Here is a 20,619-nt window from a genome sequence, read left to right as displayed (position 1 = left end):
AAGTTGCAACCAAGCTTTGCGCCTCACTGGCCTTTTTGGGAATAAAATCTAATTTAAAATTAAGAGAACATGACCAAGTACCTTGTAAAAAATTGGCTTTATTTGTCACTTATTCACCTTATCTCAGTTATGCCATTTTGGCGTCCACAGTGACAGTCCCCCGGAAGCTGGGGTCAGCCCCCACCCACCCACCGTGACCATCACCCACAGGGCGTGAGTGTGGGCCTTGCAGGGCCCAGCCGATGGTTACAGGCTGCAGGCAGGACTATGGGGCTTCTCCTGAGGCCTGGCGCCCTCCAGCCCCCAGCCCACCAGCTTGGGTACAGCTGCCTGCCTGCCAGAGGCCAAGCATTCCTAAGCATGGGCTGGGGGAGGCCCTGCCCCTCTGTAGCAACAGAGCAGACAGGGCAGTGGGAGAACCACGTGGGTAAGAGAGCATCAGGTCTCAAGAGCCTCTCCCCTGCTCAGGACTGGGTCTAGACAAGGCCACGTGTGATACGGTGGTAAGCCCTGGGCCATATGGAGGAGCCTGGGGCCCATCTTGGTTCTGCTGCTGAGTTGCTGGGTGGCTTTAGGCAAGTCCCTTCTTGTCCCTTGGTCACTCTGTTTCCTGGCTAGCACTGCCAGCGAGGTCTCCAGAGTGTGCCCCTCTGCCGGGCTGTGGCGGTGGCCCTGTGCTTTGCAGGCTGCTGTGTGCCCACTGTCAGTGTGGGGTCTCCCCAACAGGCTGTACGCACCCCCAAGGCCCCCTTCTTAGGATCAGGGCATCCTGCAAAACATCCTTGGTCCCACCAATGTCTAAAGCCAGCTCGAAACCTCGAGCTCCTCAGGATCTTAGCACCCAACTCTGCTGCCCTTGCTGCTGGGCAGTGCCTGTCCTAAGAGGGGACTCCCTAAAGGCCAGAGAGAGGGTGCTCATCCCCAGGACCTAGGCCACCTGTCAGCACAAACAGAACTTATTCCAGACATAAACATGAGTCTTCTTATTTCAAACACTGGAGCAACTGATCAATACCACCACAGCCCATGCACCCCGAACCTGACTTCACTACCAACCTTGAGCCTGTGCTGTCCTCTCTCTGCTGACGACACTGGCAATGCAGAAAGGAAGTCGGTGGCGTCTGCTCACTTGCGTGCAGTCCTAAGCACAGTAAGAAAACTGAACACAGCTGGGTGATCTTCAGCCCAGAAGGTGTAGGGGCTTGTGAGCACTAAGTCAGTTTCTGTCCATGTCTGATAGCTACCACAATGTCTCCCCTTGCTAGGGCAGCTGTGAGGAGACGTGTCCAGTGATGACTGGCAGAATCTGGACAAACGGACATCACTGCAAGGGTCTGTCCACCTAGCTTGGCCAGGCTCAGCTTGGCAGAGCTGATGACCCAAGCGGACTAAACACAGAGCTAGCAGAAACAGGCAGACTCTAAGCCCAACCAGAAGAGTCAGCTAGAAGAGCCAATAGGGCACAGACAAATCCACAGATGGCCAGGAGTGTCTTCTGGGAAAGCCATCCCTCTCTTTTGGAAGAAGTTCTGTCCTTAAAAAATCATTTTTAAAATAAGGGAAAACAATGGTGTCTTAGAGAGAAACAGTCCTAAGCCAGATATTCCCACGCCTGATTGTGAAGGAGACATGCCAGCAAGGTCCCACGTCTCCGGGAAATACATGATCTGCTCCCAGCTTCACACCCTACTGCCAAAATGAAACGTAGACATTTCAGTGTTTGTGCTTCCAACCAGAATGAGAAATTCCCTTTGTGGGGAAACAGGTGAGACTGCTGCAGCCGCATATGGCACTGAGAAGGTGGAAAGGTTAAAACAAAAGTTACATGGACACTTGGGGACAATCCTATACCATTCCCACTTCTCTGGCAGTCGGCTGAATAAAATTTCACTTTCACAGTTCTTTTTGCCAATGCCAGGATAAAAAGCAAAATTTTAAATTGGAAAATGTCTAGCACTTTACACAGTGGAATGAAAGAATACGAAATTCAAAAACATTACTAAACAAAAGTCCATATGCCGCAGCAGCACGCGCCATGATGAGAGCTCCCCTTCCGAGGCGCTTCTGGAGCAGCTTCCTCAACCTGTCCGGGAGACGGGCTCAGAAGAGCAGGGCCCCCATGCTGCCGACCTCGCTCTGCTCCTTAACGAAGATCTCAAAGTACTGGTAGATGATGGTGACTGCGAGCAGGATCCCGGTTCCGGACCCAATGGCACCCAGGAAGTCAGCCAGGACTGAGAGGGCCCCGATGCACAGCCCACCGAAGGCTGCAGCTGTGGGGATGTACCTGGGGGAGGGGACACAGTCAGCTCCCGGACACCCACAGAGCTCCCCGTGAGCCAGGCGGCCAACAGGCTCACCTGAGACTTTGGGACCTAATGCCTCAAAGGCCCCTCTGCTGTCTCCTAGAAAGTCATCTACTAACATGCTAGCGCTCTAGGCCAAGGTGCTGCTGTCCAGGCAGTGGCCACACTGGCCACACGTGGCCAGGGGACTGTGACTAGACCAAACTGAGATGTCACACAAGATTTTGGAGATTTGAAGACAAGGATGTAAAATATTTCATCATGGTTTTTCTTAACATTAATTATAATGTTGAAATGATACTTTGGATATACTAGGTTAGATTAAATATATTAAAATTGATTTCACCTGTTTCTTTTTACTTTTTAAATGTGACTTCTAGAAATTAAAAAAACTACATGTGACTTGAATTCTGTTTCTACTGCACAGTGCTGTAAATCCAGCAGCTTAGTATTAAGAGAATGAACAAAATTGCCTACCATCCCTGCTAGGGATTAGAAAATGATCTGAAGTTTGCAATTCTGGCTTTTCCTGTGGTTGCTTCCTTTAGGTAAGGCCCATAGGACAACCTGGTCTGCAGCTGACTTTGTAGCCAGCTTTGTAGGAACACGGCCGTGCTCATTTGTCTGTGTCTGTCTGTGGCTGCTTCTGAGTGACGATGGAAGAGATGAGTAGTTGTAATGAGGACTGTGCAGACTGAAGAGTGCTGTGGCAGCATCTAAGGTCACCTGGACTTTGCCCTTCCTTACCTAACTGCTCCATCCCCAAGGGGACAGCTGTATCTGGCACCATCACCTCTGGCCCAAACTCTCACCACAGCCTGGCAGGTATGTGGCCTCCCCCTCTCCCTCTCTAGCGTGGTTTCGTGTATTAGCACTGACCTTCCTAAGAGACTGCAGGCTCCATCCCTTCTGCCCTGCTTCAAATGCACATCAACCCCTTCCGTGCCCAGCCACTGCCAGCCTCTCTAGCCTTACCGCCACCGCAGGCCCCAAAATGCGCTCAGAGGCCAGGACCTGCCTGCTCTGAGCTCAGAGTGACCCTCCTCCAGGGCGCTCTCTTCAGCACCCCACTGGCATGAGCCAGGGTGAGGGTCCCGCTGCCGGTCACAGCTGTTGCTCTCAGAACCCTTACCGCACTGTCTCCTACCCGCCTGGCCACATGCTTCCATCTCCTTACCCAGTGGCTCCCTCTGGAGGAAAGGGGCTGTGTTTATTTTTACGTCTCCAGTGTCCAGCACTTAGCAAGTTTATAAATATTTAACATTTAATTCTGTCCTGTAACCCAAGGATAAGATTTAGTGACCCAGTAAGTGCTAGGGCCTATCAGGATGCCCCGCGTGGAAAGAAACAACACATGTCCACAGACGGGAGGTTGGGGACCTGGGGCCGCCACTCACCGGTTGAGTTCATGGACCATGGAGGTCTCTCGGTGGCCTCTCATCACCATCTGCTGCTCCTTCAGCTGCTTTGCAACCTGCAGGGTGCCCACAGGGGAGAAGTTGGAATTGGAGGCTGAAGGGGAAACAGGCATTCCAAGTGGTACTAAACAGTTACAGATTGCCTCTTCCAGCACTGACAATATTCATACAGAGAACTTTAAAACTGAGGCAAGGAAGTCATATGACGAAGTCTAACTTTACAGTGTGGATTCAGATTCTCATACCCACAGCTGATCTACTGCTGGACTCCATCTGTCAGCCCTTAAAGCTTCTGAACTGCCCCCTAAAGGATGATCTATCTGCATGTGTCACAGACCATTATTTATGATGAGGTGACAAGTCCACACCCCTTATACCAGTCACACTTTCATCACCCTTCCAGAAAGTTTTGCTTCTACTTACATCTTTGGCAGAGGAACCGGAGACCTCAATCCACGTTTTGGAGAAGAATGCACAGGAGCCCAGCATGAACACTATGTATACAACTGCATGGACCGGGTCTTCTAACACGGAGCCAAAAGATTCTGGAGGGGACAGGTAATAGCAAAGGCCACCAACTGGATAAGCACGTGCTGGGCCCCCAGAAGATGTGTCCTGGGGAAAAAGAAACCAAACGCGTGTGAGTGCTCCCTCATTTTACTTTAGCATCAAGACAAAAATAGTTCTGAGCAGATGAAAGAATGCAATTTTACTCAGTGCCCACAGTACAATTTTTTTACTGAAAAGATAATTTAATGTGCTGAATTTGTAAAAGGCACGGCGGAAAATATCTTTGGATGAAACATCTGTTCATGAGCAAGACACTGATAGAAAGCACTGCAACTAGCTGCATTGCTAGCTCATCTTCAAAGAGCCTACTTACCGACCAGGTGCCCAGCAGGCTGACCAGCAAGTTGCCACTGAAGCGAGCTGAGAGCATTTGGGAGATGACATAAAGGTTGGACACCAGGGCAGACTGCAGGATGATGGGGATGTTGGACGTATAGAAGAGCTTGATGGGATAGGTGTTGTACTGGCCACGGTAGCGGGCCGACTTGATTGGCAGGTCCACTCGGAAGCCCTGAGAAGCCAAACAGAACCAAATCCCCTTCACTGCCTCATTCCAGCCTGCTGCACAGAAACACAGCCCAGCCAGGGACTATCCAGTGGGCCACAACGGAGGAAATCCTGTGTGCTGGTTCTGGGGCTCCCAGTTCTGAGAGCTCGTGCCCACTCCTTACCCACCACTGCACTCCTGCACTTAGGGGCACATCCAGAAGGGGCCCAGAAAAGCTGGTTTAAAAATACACTGAAGGCTAGGCGTGGTGACTTACACCTGTAATCCCAGCACTTTGGGAGGCAGAGGTGGGAGAACTGCTTGAGCCCAGAAGTTCAATACCAGCCTGGGCAACACAGTGAGACTCTGTCTCTACAAAAAATAAACAAAACTGGTCAGGTGTGGTGGTGCGCGCCTGTAGTCCCAGCTACTCAGGAGGCTGAGGTGGGATGATCACTTGAACCTGGGAGGTCTAGGCTGCAGTGAGCCGAGATCATGCCACTGCATTCCAGCCTGAGCACACAACGAGACCCTGTCTCACACAAAACAAAACACGGAAGCAAGCACGGTGGAATGATCCCCACCGCCCCCCCCTTTTTTTTTTCCCAAAAGACAGAGCCTATCACATTACATCCACATCTGTGTGGAATATGGAGAAAAGCCTGGAGGCCACACACCCAAATCCCAAGGGCACTTCTCTCTAGCTGGTGATGTTTCCTGAGCTTTTACACTGGCTCTGAGGCAGGGTCACTACAGCAGTGGCCTCACACCTTACAATAGTTCCTTACAGCGTTTTTAATCATAAACAGAAAAACTAAACTTTTCTAGGAATACAGCTTCTCCCTCTGAAACCCCTGGAGACTAGAAAGGGTTTATTTTTGTGAGCTCCCAGTACCTATAACAGGGCTCGGAATACAGAGGATTTAAAAATCAAATATTCTTAAGGCCAGGTGCAGTGGCTCACGCCTGTAATCCCAGCGCTTTGGAATGTGGAGGCGGGTGGATCACAAGGTCAGGAGATCGAGACCATCCTGGCTAACACGGTGAAACCCTGTCTATACTAAAAATAAAAAAAAATTAGCCGGGCGTGGTGGTGGGCACCTGTAATCCCATCTACTCGGGAGGCTGAGGCAGGAGAATCGCTTGAACCTGGGAGGCGGAGGTTGCAGTGAGTCGAGTCGAGATCGTGCCACTGCACTCCAGCCTGGGCAACAGAGCGTCTCAAAAAATAAAATAAAATAAATTCTTAATGATCTGACTGCAAATTCTGGCAAAGCCCCTAAAGAGTTAGCTTTTTATTAAGCAGGAATCTGGCTTAGTCTCAGCAGAAGGAATAGGAAAAGCATGTAGCTGGTATAAATACCTTTCACAAACATCAAACTGCCTTTCATCTCTGTCCCTTCTTTTTAATAAACACCAAAATACAAAGTGGACCATTAAAAAATACAAAGATCAATCCAATTACAGGAAAACAATAGCAGTTCAGGTCTCTTACTCAGAAGCAAGTTTAAGAGATGGAATACTTTTAAAGGTAAGACAGCTCAAGAAGATAGGCCTTTTCCGAGATGCAGAAGTTACCTATAAACATCCTACAAATTTTCTATAAGAGAGCAATGCGGTTTCAGAGCTAGAGTACTTTTTGCTTCTCTTGAACTAAGAACTTAAAAATGTATCTTACCTGTCGATAGGCCCAACCCAAAGGAACATGATTTCACAAATGTTAGAACTGCCTTAATTTTGTTTCATTAATGGCAGGTCCCATGACTCAATGAATGTGCTTGTCCAGCTCATCTGGAAACCTGCTGCCTTCAAATACCATCTCATCGTTTCAACACAAAATGATGACAGTGCACCCCACAGAGTGGGGGACTGCACACAAGGCATTCTGAAACTTAAATCCAGACCACGGAAACTCCCTGGGGTTGGATCTGGACGCACCTGGAAATAGATGACCACTGCAAAGACAAAGATGGTGGCGATGAGATTCATGAGGTTGGGAAGATTCTGGCGGTAGAACGCCTCCCGAAGGGCTCGGACCTTGTCTGTGCGTGTGGCCAGCAAATGGAAAAGTGCGATGATAGCACCTTCAAATTCCATTCCTGTTGGCAAAGGAGGAGACAAATGTGAAGGAACAAACAGGCAACTCAATTTGCTTCTAGCCTTCTTAGCAGACAAAATAAAAAGAGGAAAACAAACTTATTAGACTCATGGTGCCCATAGCCAGAGGGATACAGCATGTATTCTCATCCCTCCCTTCTCTTCTGTAGAGAATTCAAACTACAGAAACGGGCTATTCTGGTTTGTTTTTGATTTTTTTTAGACAGGGTCCCTCTCTCTCGGTTGCCTAGGCTGGAGTGCAGTGGTGTGGTCGCAGCTCACTGCAGCCTCAACCTTCTCCTCCTGGGCTCAAGTGATCCTCCTATCTCAGACTTCCGAATAGCTGGGACTATAGGCGTGCTACCCCGCCTGGCTAATTTTTTATTTTTTATTTTTGTACAGTTGGGGTCTCACTATGTTACCCAGTCTGGTCTCGAACTCCTGACCTCAAGCAATCCTCCCGCCTCACCCTCCCAAAGTGTTGAGATTACAGGTGTGAGCCACAGCACCCAACCACTATTCCACTTTTTAAAATTAACTGGTCTCATTTCTTAGGCACATGAGTCAGTGGCCACCAGAGGTGTGGAATGATGATAATTTATAAAAATAAAAGCAGACTCTGCTGAACTCTAGCTGAAAGGGGTCATCCACTGAAGAGGGGGCTCAGAGCTGGCAAATCTACTTTCCTGGAAAATCCTGAGAAGTACAAGTACCCATTCAACAGCTCTGAAGCGCAGGCTGCCCCTGGCTGGTGAGTGGGGAGGCTCCAGCTCTCTGCTTCTCACACCAAGGATACAAATACAGAGGATGTGCTTGCGTCCACCATGTGGTCCCATCCAAATGACCCCCTGCCAGGAGATGCTCCTGAGGGAGGCAGGCCTAGGGGTGGAGTGAGCTTACTGAGGGACTGAGGGATATGGGAAAGGGACCCAATCTGAGAAGCAGACAACACAGTAACAAGTGAGAGGAAGGTGGGGAGTGTGGTGCATTATTAAGGCCTAAGTTTTAGACATTAGCAAGAAATTTACTTACATTAAAAAACTAAAAAGTGAAAGAAAGAAACAAGTGATAACCTCTGCCGTTCCAGGACGGCATAACCATCCCATAATGGAAGCCTGGCAACTCACGCTGCTTCTACTGGCAGGAAGCTGGCATTACTTCCAGAGACAGGGTCTCTGTGGGCAGTGTGGGGTCATGGTATTGGTACTCTGAGGAGCGCTTTTAAAAAAGTCAAATAGGAGTCGGGCGTGGTGGCCCATGCCTGTAATCCCAGCACTTTGGGAGGCTGAGGCGGGCGGATCACAAGGTCAGGAGTTCAAGACCAGCCTGGCCAAGATGGTGAAACCCTGTCTCTACTAAAAATACAAAAAAATTAGCCGAACATGGTGGCGGGCGCCTGTAATCCCATACTCAGGAGGCTGAGGCAGAGAACTGCTTGAACCCAGGAGGCGGAGGTTGCAGTGAGCCGAGATAGCGCCACTGCACTCCAGCCTGGGTGACAGAGCAAGACTCCGTCTCAACAACAAAAAAAGTCAAATAGGGACTGTATTTGATGGCCACTTTGGAGTACAATTTATTTTACATGACAGATTAAATAGGAAAACTGAAACTGAAGGTCAGACCGTACTTAGAGGACCCATCTAGTACTGTGGAACTTGTCAAATGTGTCCATTCCCTTGTGCCTAACAGTGAAATAGAGTGAGATGTAAGAAATGAAGACATCCTACAAAAAGGAAAGCTTCTATTCAACCAAAATAACTTGGTAGCTGAGGGAATGGGAAGAGTAACCAAACTGATGATATGTGGGGTTTGCCTTTTAAAAGCACATTAAATAAAAACTTGAGAAGGGATCACTTTAACCCAAAGGTAATCATTCTGTCCTCTGGACCCAGACCTGGATGGTGAGCCTAGAGAGATGGCCCAAATCTGTAGTTCAGCTCATGAGCCATCCAGACCCCAAGTACCTGACATTGAGTTTGGGTGCTGCAGGTGTGACATCTCCAGATTGTGTCTCTGGATGCTGTCAGGAGTAGGTTCTGCTCCCTGATTTTCCTTTCATAGAACAAATCTTCCAACTTTCACTTTTACTCCTCCCATGACTAAAAAGCAAGTGAATCTAGGAAAAGGTGAAACTAAAGAACTCGAAAGCACTGTTCCCAAGTTTCTAACACATGATAGCTAGGACCACCTGCTACATCTTCCTGGACCATTCAGAGATGACATATCAGGTAGACCAACCAATGTGACCACTGACCTCCTCTGCTGTGGCTTCTGTGAAAGAGACACCATGTCCTAACTGGCCATCATGTCCTCATCTCACCCTGTGGTGGTCTTTCGTCAATTCCCATCCTTTCCACCTTTTGGTCCTGTGTGACAAGACTGGCCTGTTTCCCCACGGTTTCAAATTTGGGACTAATTCCCAGTTCTGGATTGTTCCTGCTGCCCAGGGAAGCAGCAGTGATTACTCTCTCTGCCTGTAGAATCTCATTCAACAGCCTCCCCCGTCCCAAGCCAAGCTGCAACATCTCCAGGCACAGCTACAAAGCTGCCGTCCCAGCTGTGCCCTCTGTGTGGCTCTCCCTGCCCCTCCCTAGGCTCTCCCTCTAGCACCACTCACTGCCCACATGCAGGCCATGGGGCACAGCCCTTCCTGAATGCATCTCGTGTCAGCCAGGTCCCAAACAACATGAGCAACTGACATTTAGACACACTGACTTCAAGGCCAGACAAACCCACCTTTGCTTCTTAGTTCTCCCCCACCTTGAAAGTGCCTCTCTGGTCCCCTGTCTTCACTTGCTTCCTCCAAATGCCCTCACACAATGCTCTCCTGTAGGATGGCTTGGTTGGAGCTGGATTACTGCTGTACGCACCTAGCTGCTCTCTCTGCCTTTCAGTGCAGAGCAAATCACTCCTTCCAAACTCTGGCTCCCATTACTCAATGCCCTGCTGCAGAACGGAACATGAGCCTCTGGCGGCTACTACTGGGCTGCTAAGCCACCAGGGGCTCCCCTCTGACTTCACTTCCTTCCCACTCAGGCACTCCCCAAAGGCCAGTCACCATGATGGTCCTGACAAATACCTGAACTCCTACAGTGCCTCCCGCCTCCTGCCTTTTTCACATCCTGTCAAACTTTGCCTTCTGGACCTGCTTCTCCCAATTTACCCTGGATTTCCTAAATTTATACAAAGTACTCAAGGAAGCATCAAATGTGATCTTGCCCACTCTTCCCTATGGCTCCCTACCTCAAGCTCCACTCTCCTTTGCAACCTGTTAGGCACATGCAGCCTTCACTTGTTTGGGGACCAGTTTTCCATCTCATTAATGAGATAATATGGCCTCTGGAGGCCAAGGACTCTTGTTTCCAACATTCAATTAAAAGAAAACTCTCAAGTATGCATGATTATTTCTCCTGGAATGCTCCTCAGTAAAGAAGATATTTAGTGCCAAAAAATGTTTATTTCCTTTCCCTAATAAGTCACACTCTCTAAGGCTTCCCTTGTATGTTTTGAACTTTTTATTAAAAACACGCTGTTACAAGATTTCCACGGTACTTGGTGGATGTAGCACAGCATGCTAATATTTGATATACATCTACCAGGAGCCAGGCATCACATAATTTCATGTTGCTTCTCATTGCATCCTGGTAACCAAGATTCAGTGGTGCAGGAATCTGCCCAAAGCCACATATGTATGACTAACAGGAACAGCCAGGATTTGAACGCAGGTGCTAAGCTCCAAGTTCAGGCCTTTTTCAGAAAGCTGCCCCTTGCATGACCAAGTGCTTTGGTTTAGGAATTTCATTTTTAGAAACTTATTCACTGAGAGCAGCTGCCAAAATATACAAAGATGAACATATGAGGACGGTCATAGTTTCAATGTTAACAATAAAAAAACCTGGAAATGACTTAACGTTGCTTTATCGTTGCAATATAAGCTTATACTGTGCTAAGAAAAGTGAGGCAGGATTGTGTATTCTGACATGCCAAACGTCCAGGAGATATTTTTATATGAAAAGTGCAAGTTAGGTATCATTATAATTATAAGCCTATTTGTGTTTTTAAAACTTTGCAGATGGACCCAAAACTCAGAATAGATAAACCTAAAACTGACATTATTTTTCTGTGGAATGGGGGCGATTTTTGTCTTCTGCTTTGCATTGCTCAATTTTTTTTCTGAAAGCTGTCGCCACCAGGGGAGCACAGGGCCCTTACCTCGGCCAGTGTTGACAGTGGTGGGGCTGAATGCCTTCCATACGATGGTTTCACAGATGTTAGTTGCAATGAAGAGAGAAATACCAGAGCCAAGGCCATATCCTTTTTGCAGGAGTTCATCCAAAAGTAGGACAATTAAGCCAGCAACAAAGAGCTGTAAAAATTCAAAAATACAAGACTATGTGTTACTGCTCCCCATGGACACGGTTCCGTCCTTCAGTAACTGGGTTCTCTGATATAAATGCTGAAGATGGAGTGAGATCACATCCTCAGCCCCAGACAGTGGTCAGTAAAGCCTTTCTCTGCTGAATTCAGAGGGCTAACCCAGAGTCTTAGACTTCTGCTTCCTTTCAGTAGGAGTTCCTTTTAGGTGTGCTTGAGATTCGTTATGTGAGAATTGTAGGTAAGTGTGAGGGGCTACTCAAAGGGAGATGTTAGCATAATAATTACCTGAATGGTGATTAGCAGGCAAATTCCAGCACCCATTTCAGAAGGGTCCCCATACATCCCGGTCATCACATACACGATAGACTGGCCGATAGTAATGATCATGCCAAATACTAGAATTGAAAGAAAGAAGTGTTTTCCAAGTGGGTCACTACACAGAACAAAAGAAACAATTAAGAAACACCCATTCAATGCCAGGCACGGGGGAGAACAAAGATGAAGAGCAGTGATACTACCTCCAAGGGGCTCGGCTGAGAACGCGCTAAACCATCACATCAGCAAAGTACATGATGAATCAAAAGCCTTTTAACAAAAGCACACTTGTTCTTTAGTTTTACCTTTTCCTAGATTCACTTGCTTTTTAATCATGGGAGGAGTAAAAGTGAAACTTGGAAAATTTGTTCTATTCAAAGAAAATCAGGGAGTAGAACCTACTCCTGACAGCATCCAGAGATACAATCTGGAGATGTCACACCTGCAGCACCCAAACTCAATGTCAGGCACTTGGGGTCTGGATGGCTCAAGAGCTGACCTACAGATTTGGGCCACCTCTCTAGGCTCACCATCCAGGTCTGGGTCCAGAGGACAGAATTATTAGCTTTGGGTTAAAGTGATCCCTTCTCAAGTTTTTATTTAATGTGCTTTTAAAAGGAAAACCCCACATACCATCGGTTTGGCTGCTCTTCCCATTCCCTTAGCTACCAAGCTATTTTGGTCTAATAGAAGCTTTCCTTTTTTTTTTTTTTTTTTTGAGACAGAGTCTCTGTCGCCCAGGCTGGAGTACGGTGGCGTGATCTCGGCTCACTGCAATCTCCACCTCCCAGGTTCAAGCGATTTTCCTGCCTCAGCCTCTGGAGTAGCTAGGATTACAGGCACGTGCCACCACATCCAGCTAACTTTTTGTATTTTTAGTGTAGAGAGGGTTTCACTGTGTTAGCCAGGATGGTCTCCAACTCCTGACCTCGTGATCCACCCACCTCGGCCTCCCAAAGTGCTGGGATTACAGGCGTGAGCCACGCCCGGCAAAAGCTTTCCTTTTTGTAGGATGTCTTCATTTCTTACAACTCACTCTATTTCACTGTTAGGCACAAGGGAATGGACACATTTGACAAGTTCCACAGTACTAGATGGGTCCTCTAAGTACAGTCTGGCCTTCAGTTTCAGCATTCCTATTTAATCTGTCATGTAAAATTAATTTTACTCCAAAGTAGCCATCAAATATAGTCCCTATTTGACTTTTTAAAAAATGCTCCACAACAATTAGTTCTTAATGCAGGAAAACATTCAAAACATTGTCAAGACCAAAGAGAAAACAGCCAATTTGTGCTTGTACTTTTTTTGTTTTCTTTGTGTTTTTTGTTTTAAGAGACAGGCTCTGTTGCCCGGGCTGGAGTGTAGTGGTGCACTAGCAGCCTCAAACTCCTGGGCTTAAGTGATCCTCCCACCTCAGCCTCCCTAGTAGCTAGAACTACAGGTGCATCACCACACTTGGCTAATTTGTTGTTGCTGTTTTGTAGAGACGGGGTCTCTCTCACTGTGTTGCCCAGGCTAGTCACGAACTCCTGGCCTCAAGCAATCATCCTGCCTTGGCCTCCCAAAGTGCTGGGATACAAGTATGAGCCACCTCACCCAGCCACATGTGTGTATTTTAAAATCCTAATTTTTATCTACAACTGACAAGTTTAAATAGATGTATCTCTTGGCTGGGTGCTGTGGCTCACGCCTGTAATCCCAGCACTTTGGGAGGCTGAGGCAGGCGGATCACGAGGTCAGGAGATCGAGACTGAGACCATCCTGACTAACACAGTGAAATCCCGTCTTTACTAAAAATACAAAAAATTAGCTGGGCGTGGTGGCGGGCACCTGTAGTCCCAGCTACTTGGGAGGCTGAGGCAAGAGAATGGCGTGAACCCGGGAGGCGGAGCTTGCAGTGAGCCGAGATCACGCCACTGCACTCCAGCCTGGGCGACAGAGTGAGACTCCGTCTCAAAAAATAAAAATAAAAATAAAAATAAAAAAAAAGATGTATTTCTCATTCAATTATTCACCATACTAATTTAAGATCTGTAAAACATGCTGGTGTAGGCAAAAAGACGACTGGGTAGGAGACTGTAAATATCATTTCCTAATTAGTTTTTCAGCAAACAGAGGCTAAATATGGCTAATTTTGATGACTAGTAATTGTTACTAGTAACACTTATTATTAGATATGAGGCAAATACCATTATTATCCCCATTTTTACAGATGAAGAAACTGAAACATAAGAGCTATCATCTAACTTTTCCCCAGATCACAGAGCTGGTAAATTATACAGCTGGACTGACAGGATCACCTTTTCTTCAGTTAAATTCTTTTTTTTTTTTTTTTTTTTTTTTGAGAGAAGTCTCGCTCTTGTCCCCCATGTTTGAGTGCAATGGCTTTATCTCGGCTCACTGCAACCTCTGCCTCCTGGGTTCAAACAATTCTCCTGCCTCTGCCTCCCGAGTAGCTGGGATTAAGGCACCTGCCACCACACCCGGCTAATTTTTGTATTTTTTAGTAGAGATGGGGTTTCACCATGTTGGCCAGGTTGGTCTCAAACTCCTGACCTCAGATGATCCACCCGCCTCAGCCTCCCAAAGTGCTGGGATTACAGGCGTGAGCCACCGCACCCAGTCAGTTAAATTCTTTTATAAAACGCTTGCCAAATAACTACTATGTGCCAGGCATTGTGACAGTGATTATTTAATCCTTACGACAGCTCTGAAGTAGCCATTACTTCCTTCTAAGTAATAATGAAATGGTGGCCAAGGGTGCTAAGACTTCCAAGCCTTAACCTTCCCCTCCATTACATGGCCTCAGGGGCACTCCAGACACTCTTCCCTGCCTTGCCCAGCCCATCCCCAGCACCCAGCACCTACCACCTCTGCTCTACCAGAAGTGCTCTCTCAAGCTAACACAGGCCATGGAGCTCCTGCAGGGTTGGCAGGCCAACGAGGTTGCAGCACAAAAGAAAAACTGTTTGGTCTGGGCATGGTGGCTCACGCCTATAATCCCAGCACTTTGGGAGGCCAAGGTGGGTGGATCACAAGATCAGGAGTTCAAGACCAGCATGGCCAATGTAGTGAAACCCCGTCTCCACTAAAAATACAAAAATTAGCTGGGTGTGGTGGCACGTGCCTGTAATCCCAGCTACTCGGGAAGCTGAGGCAGGAGAATTGCTTGAATCTGGGAGGTGGAGGTTGCAGTGAGCCGACTGCGTCATTGCACTCCAGCCTGGGCAACAGAGTAAGACTCCATCTCAAAAAAAATAAAAAAATAAAAAATAAATAAAGAAAAACTGATACCAAAATCTTATAGCAAATTCAAATTTTCCAACTATAGACATCAGATTATTCACAATCTTTCTTACACTTTTGGGCTCCGTTGAAGAGAGCTCGGTCTTTTGGGGTGTCACCAACTTCAATTATCTTGGCGCCAGCCAAGAGTTGCATTATAAGGCCAGACGTGACAATAGGAGAGATCCCCAGCTCCATCAATGTGCCTTGAGGAAACGGGGAAGCAAAACAGTCAATATTAGCTTGGAAACGTAGTACATTATTTTAAAAATGAATAAGCAAAATTTGACTGGGTACCCCTTATATAAAACCAACGTGTTTCAGTTTCCTAGCTGTGTTTAATTTAGAGAACCCCAAAATATCAACGATTAGTATATAATTCAATTCATTCTGTTCAGCCTGCCAGGCAACAGCTTATTCTGTTTAGGAAGTCACATGGTGTCTAAACAGACTGCTGCATTTAAATTCACCATAAACAGATTCATTCTGGTTTTAGAGATAAGAAATGTTCGTCTCTTCATCAGTTAATAAAAAAAGGATAACATTCAAATAATTTCCAGAGTCTGGAAAGGGAGCCTGTACAATTGTATCTAGTTGTGAATAAGCCTCTACTTCCCATTATGTTAAAATGAGCTATACTTCCAACTGATTTGGAATTTAATTGAACTATATTTTTTAAATGAGTTAATCAAATGCAGTATCAACCTACACATTCAGAATCCTCCCCAGTCCCATAAGTAACTGGTTAGAGTATACAAAACACTGTTACATATTTTTTGACACTATATGTAACCTATAGATATGAAAAAGATACAGCTGAAAAACAAAATTACATATTCTGAAGAATGTTATCAATGGAAATGTCATCATTTCAGGTATTCAAAAAGTATTCTAGTTTTTCCATGTTTTTTATTCTTTCTATAGCATAGACTTATCTTGTCATTACAGGTTTTGTACTGCATTCAAATACAATTCCAAATATGATGGTATGCCTTGGTGCTGAACTCAGCATTTAATAAGGCTATTCAACACAGCACACTAACATTCTTCACTCTATTTTCCAAGTCACTCTCTAAGTTCCATATAAAGCCAAAGCCTATAATTTAACTAAGTGAAGCTAGGTAACCCACACTCTACAGAGAAAAGACAGAGAGAGCCAGAGTCCTACCTCTGTTAGAGGCTAGAATCACTCTCATCCAATAGAAAGGGTCAGCTGAATCTGAAGACATGATCCCAAACAGGGGAATCTGGGAACAGGCAAAGAGCAAAACAGTCAGCACTCCTGTTTCCAGCCACTCTTATCCCCCTCCCCAATATGAAATACAAGCCTGAGCTTACCTGGCAGCACACTAAGAAGATAAAGAGGGTGATAGCGGTCCACAGCACTTTCTCCTTAAACTGAATCTAGAGTAACAGAGAATGAATTGAAGCAGGGAGTTACTTTGAAAAGCAAATTAATAAAAATGGACTCCAATCAGACCCCTTTCTCTAAAAATGGACTCCAAACAGACCCTTTTCTCTGTTCAGCAGAGAAGCTAAACCATGTACCAAACACAAGTACCATGTACTGCGTAACTTCCTCTGCACAGAGCACAATGCAAGGACCTACAGGCATCACCCCAGCTCACCTCACACCACAGAGCATTACCTTTATTTTACAACTGAGCCTTAGAAGAGCTAAATAATTTGTCCCAAACCCCAATGCTAAAGTGAGTTTGAGTCCTGAACTGTGCTTTTAACCATTAGCATTAACAGTTAAGACTCAAGATCAAAGAATGTCACAATAGAACATGACTTGTAAAACACACGAGCAACCACTTTTCATTTGAGTTTAAGTCACAAAACCTTGTTATTCTAGAGTCAAGTAATTTGGAATTGCTCAATAGTGTATTTTCTATGAATTAAGGGTAAAACAGTGTAATAAACAATATTGGGGAAGGGCAGGAGAGTTGCACGTTTAACCTACTAGTAACATCTGTTTAAGGATTTTCATATCTTCTCAGGTACACAGGTTGCATAGGTGACAAGAATCGCTGTAAAAATGACTATTAAGTATCATTAGAAAGGTTTAGACCTCCCACCCAAAGCCTCTGTCACTAAAGAAGAGTGGGAACTCTTCCAGGTTTTCTGCCTCTGAAACTGAGTGTCTTCACTAGTACCTGCTGCCTACACTACATTAATGGCTTTAGAGGGCTTAACAAACATTAATTATTGTACAGACGGAAGATTCTGAGGTTGAAATACCTTGTGAGAGACTGACAGTATTAAGTGAACAAAACTGTGTTCTTTAAAAACACTTCTAGGCAGGCACTGAGTCAGCATTCCTGGCCCTCTGGCCAGAACTGGAGTCACAGTCCTCTAACTATACATGCAGGCAAAGTAGGACACAGTCATGCGGCCATACAAGGGTGGTGTGAATCAGTGTTCAGATACTCCATCCAAAGCTGGGGGCATTCACAGGACTCTTCTTCTCTTGAGAATGCTCCTCTCTCCACCTACCATCCCACCACACTAAGAAATTAGAAAGTGGCCAAGAGAAGGCAACGCCATTTCAGACTAACCTGTCTGAAATGAATCTTGATGGGAAACAAAGAGCAGACAATTTTTTCAAGACTCCCTTTCTAATCACCAAGTCCTCTCTCCTAGTTACAATCAAATTTAACATCAAAACCCCAAAAGCTCTTTATCCAAGTCCTGTCTCCTCTGCTTCTTAGTAGCCCCTAAATCCATTCTTGCTCAGTACCACAGTTCATTCTCTGATGTGAAAAGCCTCTAAACCAACTGTAGTCCTCTCCTTTTCTTCCAAAGTGACATTCTCATGTCTGGCCCTTGTTATTCATCTCCTAATGTTCCCCACCTACCATTATGTTCTATCAATAGGAACTACATCTAATAACCTCCCATCCAAACGTGCTACACTCTTGTCACCAATGCCTTTGCAAACTATATACTCCTTTTATTTGGAATTCCTTTCCATCCCTTCAAGGAGACTTCTATTTCTCCTTCAAAACCACCATAAGACATCATGTCTCCCAGAGTTAATCCCTTCCTGAGCCACTGCTATACCTTGCACATATTTCCCTTGTTCCATCTACCACACTGAGTTACAAGGCCAAGGTCACATAGCTATTAAGGCGTTATGTAAAGGGTGGGACCTAGGCTTGCCTGCTTCCAGAGCCATGCCCCTTTGCTACACTGGAATTGAGGGGGTAAAGCTTTACAAATTCGTCCATTAAAAGCAGCACATGGGCATTTATATGAAACTATTTTAAGTAAAAAAATGAAAGTGGATTCCAAGCACCCAAGTTTCCATGTGAATGCTTTAACAACAGTTTGAAAAATAACGTGAGGACACAAACATTTTATTCCCCACTCTCTAACCTAGGAACCTAACGAAACTTTTTTTGTTATTTGACAGCTGTAGTTACACTGGCAACACTCACTCCACATAATTTCTGATTCAACACAGCTCTACATTTAATCTTTCCTTGTTTTAATACACCGGCTGTGAAAAGCAGCAGACTTCACAAAAGAATAGCCTTTATTCCCCCTATTGTGACAGCCTACATAAAAGGTACAAAATCATTTGTAAATACTAAAGTGACAGCCCTTCCCTTTAGCAGCTGGATACAAAGGGCATCTCCTGGAAAAAATACCAACCCATGATCTGCTCCCGTTGGAGGTGAAAAAGGGAGGGTAACTCAATCTGCTATTCTAACTGAGGCCTTATTCATTCATGGCCCGGATCGATTTTTGGGACAGGGCAACCGGAGGCTTTGTTCTCGGAGCAACATCCACCAAAGATGCTCCAAATAAAGCACAGTGATTTCAGTGGAAATTTCCACACAACCAGGTCACCTTTCGACAGCTCTCCGGAATAACAGAACACAACCAGACTCCAAGGGAAGAGAAGGGAAGAGTCTCCACTGCCGTGCTGAAGCCATTTTTAATCATACTGTAAACTTCCAGAGTCCAGACAGTTTCCTGAAACCTTCTTTGTTGGCGATTTGGGGTACTTACCTTCCTCTCCGGCTTCTGAATTTCCGGCAGGATGACACAGAAGGGCTTGATGACTTCCAGAAATTTGACTTTGATGGGAGAAACAAAACAGGAAGAGTTGGGACACAGAGGAGTAACCTTCCGCGCTACCCAGGGAAGCCTTCTGCCCAGGACGAGTGAGAGGAAGGGCCAGGGGAGCCGGCCGCACCCGGGACTCATGGGGATACTCGAGAAGGGCCGGGGGCACGGGCCGCGTTCTGCAGGGGGCCGGTCAAGGTTGGCTGGCGGGCGCCCGACCGCACGGGTGTGGGGAAGGTGGATCTGTTCCGTCCCGGCCTCAGTAGGGCTGCCCTGCAGGACTCACTTGCCATGGCGGCGGCTGCTCGGGCTCCGGGTCCCGCTTCAGCTCAGCTCTGCTCCGCGTGAGGCGACGCTGCCCGCGGCCCAGCGCGTTCCACCACACAGCAACTCCGCCGAGAGACACGTCAGTGCTAGCCCGGTGGCAAGCGGCACGGCACGGCGCGGGGCGGGGCCGGGGCCGGGCCTCGGATCGCTTCCGCTTCCTGCCACGCGCGCCCGGCGGCCGCCGCGCTTCGCCGCGCCGCGCCGCGCCGCTTCGCCGCGACCTCAAGTCCCGGCATGCAGCGGGGCTCCTGGGGCCTGTCGGGAAGGAGCCTGGCGCGCGGGGCCCGCCGGGACTGGGGGTGTGCGGCTGCGCAGACTTGGTAACGCGAGAGCTCGTGGGGAGGGTGTGTTACGCCTCCGGAGACTGGGGCAGTGTGGTCCCACGGAGAAACTGAGGCAGGCGCCAAGCGTCGAGTGCGCGCGTGGCCCTGCAGGCAGGCGGAGACCCTGGTGGCTCCCATACACGAAACAGCACTCACTGCTCTTTGACGTTAGTGAATAGACCGTAAGCTCCCTGGAGCAGGGACCTTGTCCCAGCGTCTACCGCAGCGCCCGTCACCTCGTAGGTCTCCGTCATTACCTGCTGAGTAGGGCGCGGGCTGGTGGGGCTTACCGAGCACGCTCGCTGTTTGAGTCATTAAGCAAACCCGGAGGCTTGTCGTGGGTGTGGGTCCCCTTCCATCTGAGAACGAATGGGATGAGTTTCTGGAGAGACTTGGCCGGAGAAGGGCCGGGGCAGCTCGGGAAGTAGTCTGCCTCACAGAAGAATTCAGGAAGGCCTCTTGGGAGAGTACTTTTGTGCCGAGCCTTGATAGATTCTGGCGAGAAGGAATGAGGGAACAGGTTGAGGAGACTGTTGTGGGCAAGGCATGGCGGTGTGATTGCCTAAGATCGGTGTGGGAAAGGGAGATAACGGGTAGGGCAAGGAATGCTGGGGCGGGGGGTTGGAATTTACTTTCAGGCATCTGTAGTCAGTAGGTATGATGTCATCTAAGAGAAACAGACTTCATGCTGTGAGCATTTAGCAGGGAGGAGGTGGGCACGCCTTGTGGGATCAGGCAAGGTTTCATGGAACTAAACGTTGACCAGGACAAGTAGAAGTTGGGGGTACATATGTGGCAAGATGCTTTTTTGCTTTTAATTTAGGTGTCAACTATTTGGATTTTTCCATTCTCAGCCATTTCTAGCAGATAATCAGGTTTTGTACATCCTTGGCTCAGAAAGTTGGACAGGACAGGAAGTCTTTTTTCGAATACAAACCCACTGGTGGAAAATTCAAAGGACTACTGGGAACAGGCAGGTAACTTCAGTGAAGTGGTCTAGGTGTGACATCACTTGATATCCATCCCCCACCAAAAAG

General features: G+C 47.1%; 1 protein-coding gene across 1 annotated transcript; it reads right to left on the bottom strand.

Annotated features, from left to right (window-relative positions):
• Positions 1 to 78: 78 nt before the first annotated feature.
• Positions 79 to 19,506, bottom strand: SEC61A1 (SEC61 translocon subunit alpha 1). The gene is made up of 12 exons (XM_054482126.2): positions 19,219 to 19,506; positions 18,876 to 18,943; positions 16,194 to 16,259; positions 16,024 to 16,102; positions 14,930 to 15,061; positions 11,541 to 11,650; positions 11,091 to 11,244; positions 6,720 to 6,880; positions 4,608 to 4,805; positions 4,148 to 4,339; positions 3,704 to 3,780; positions 79 to 2,287 (listed from the first exon to the last, which is right to left on the bottom strand). The coding sequence occupies exons 1-12, from the start codon at positions 19,223 to 19,225 to the stop codon at positions 2,101 to 2,103; spliced, it is 1,431 nt and encodes a 476-aa protein (XP_054338101.1). The 5' UTR covers positions 19,226 to 19,506; the 3' UTR covers positions 79 to 2,100.
• Between the last annotated feature and the right edge of the window lie 1,113 nt (positions 19,507 to 20,619).

Source organism: Pongo pygmaeus, chromosome 2 (genome assembly GCF_028885625.2).
Source record: "Pongo pygmaeus isolate AG05252 chromosome 2, NHGRI_mPonPyg2-v2.0_pri, whole genome shotgun sequence".
Lineage (NCBI taxonomy): Eukaryota > Metazoa > Chordata > Mammalia > Primates > Hominidae > Pongo > Pongo pygmaeus.
The sequence above is the reverse complement of the archived record's forward strand: the minus strand, read 5'-3'. Positions and strand labels throughout refer to the sequence as shown.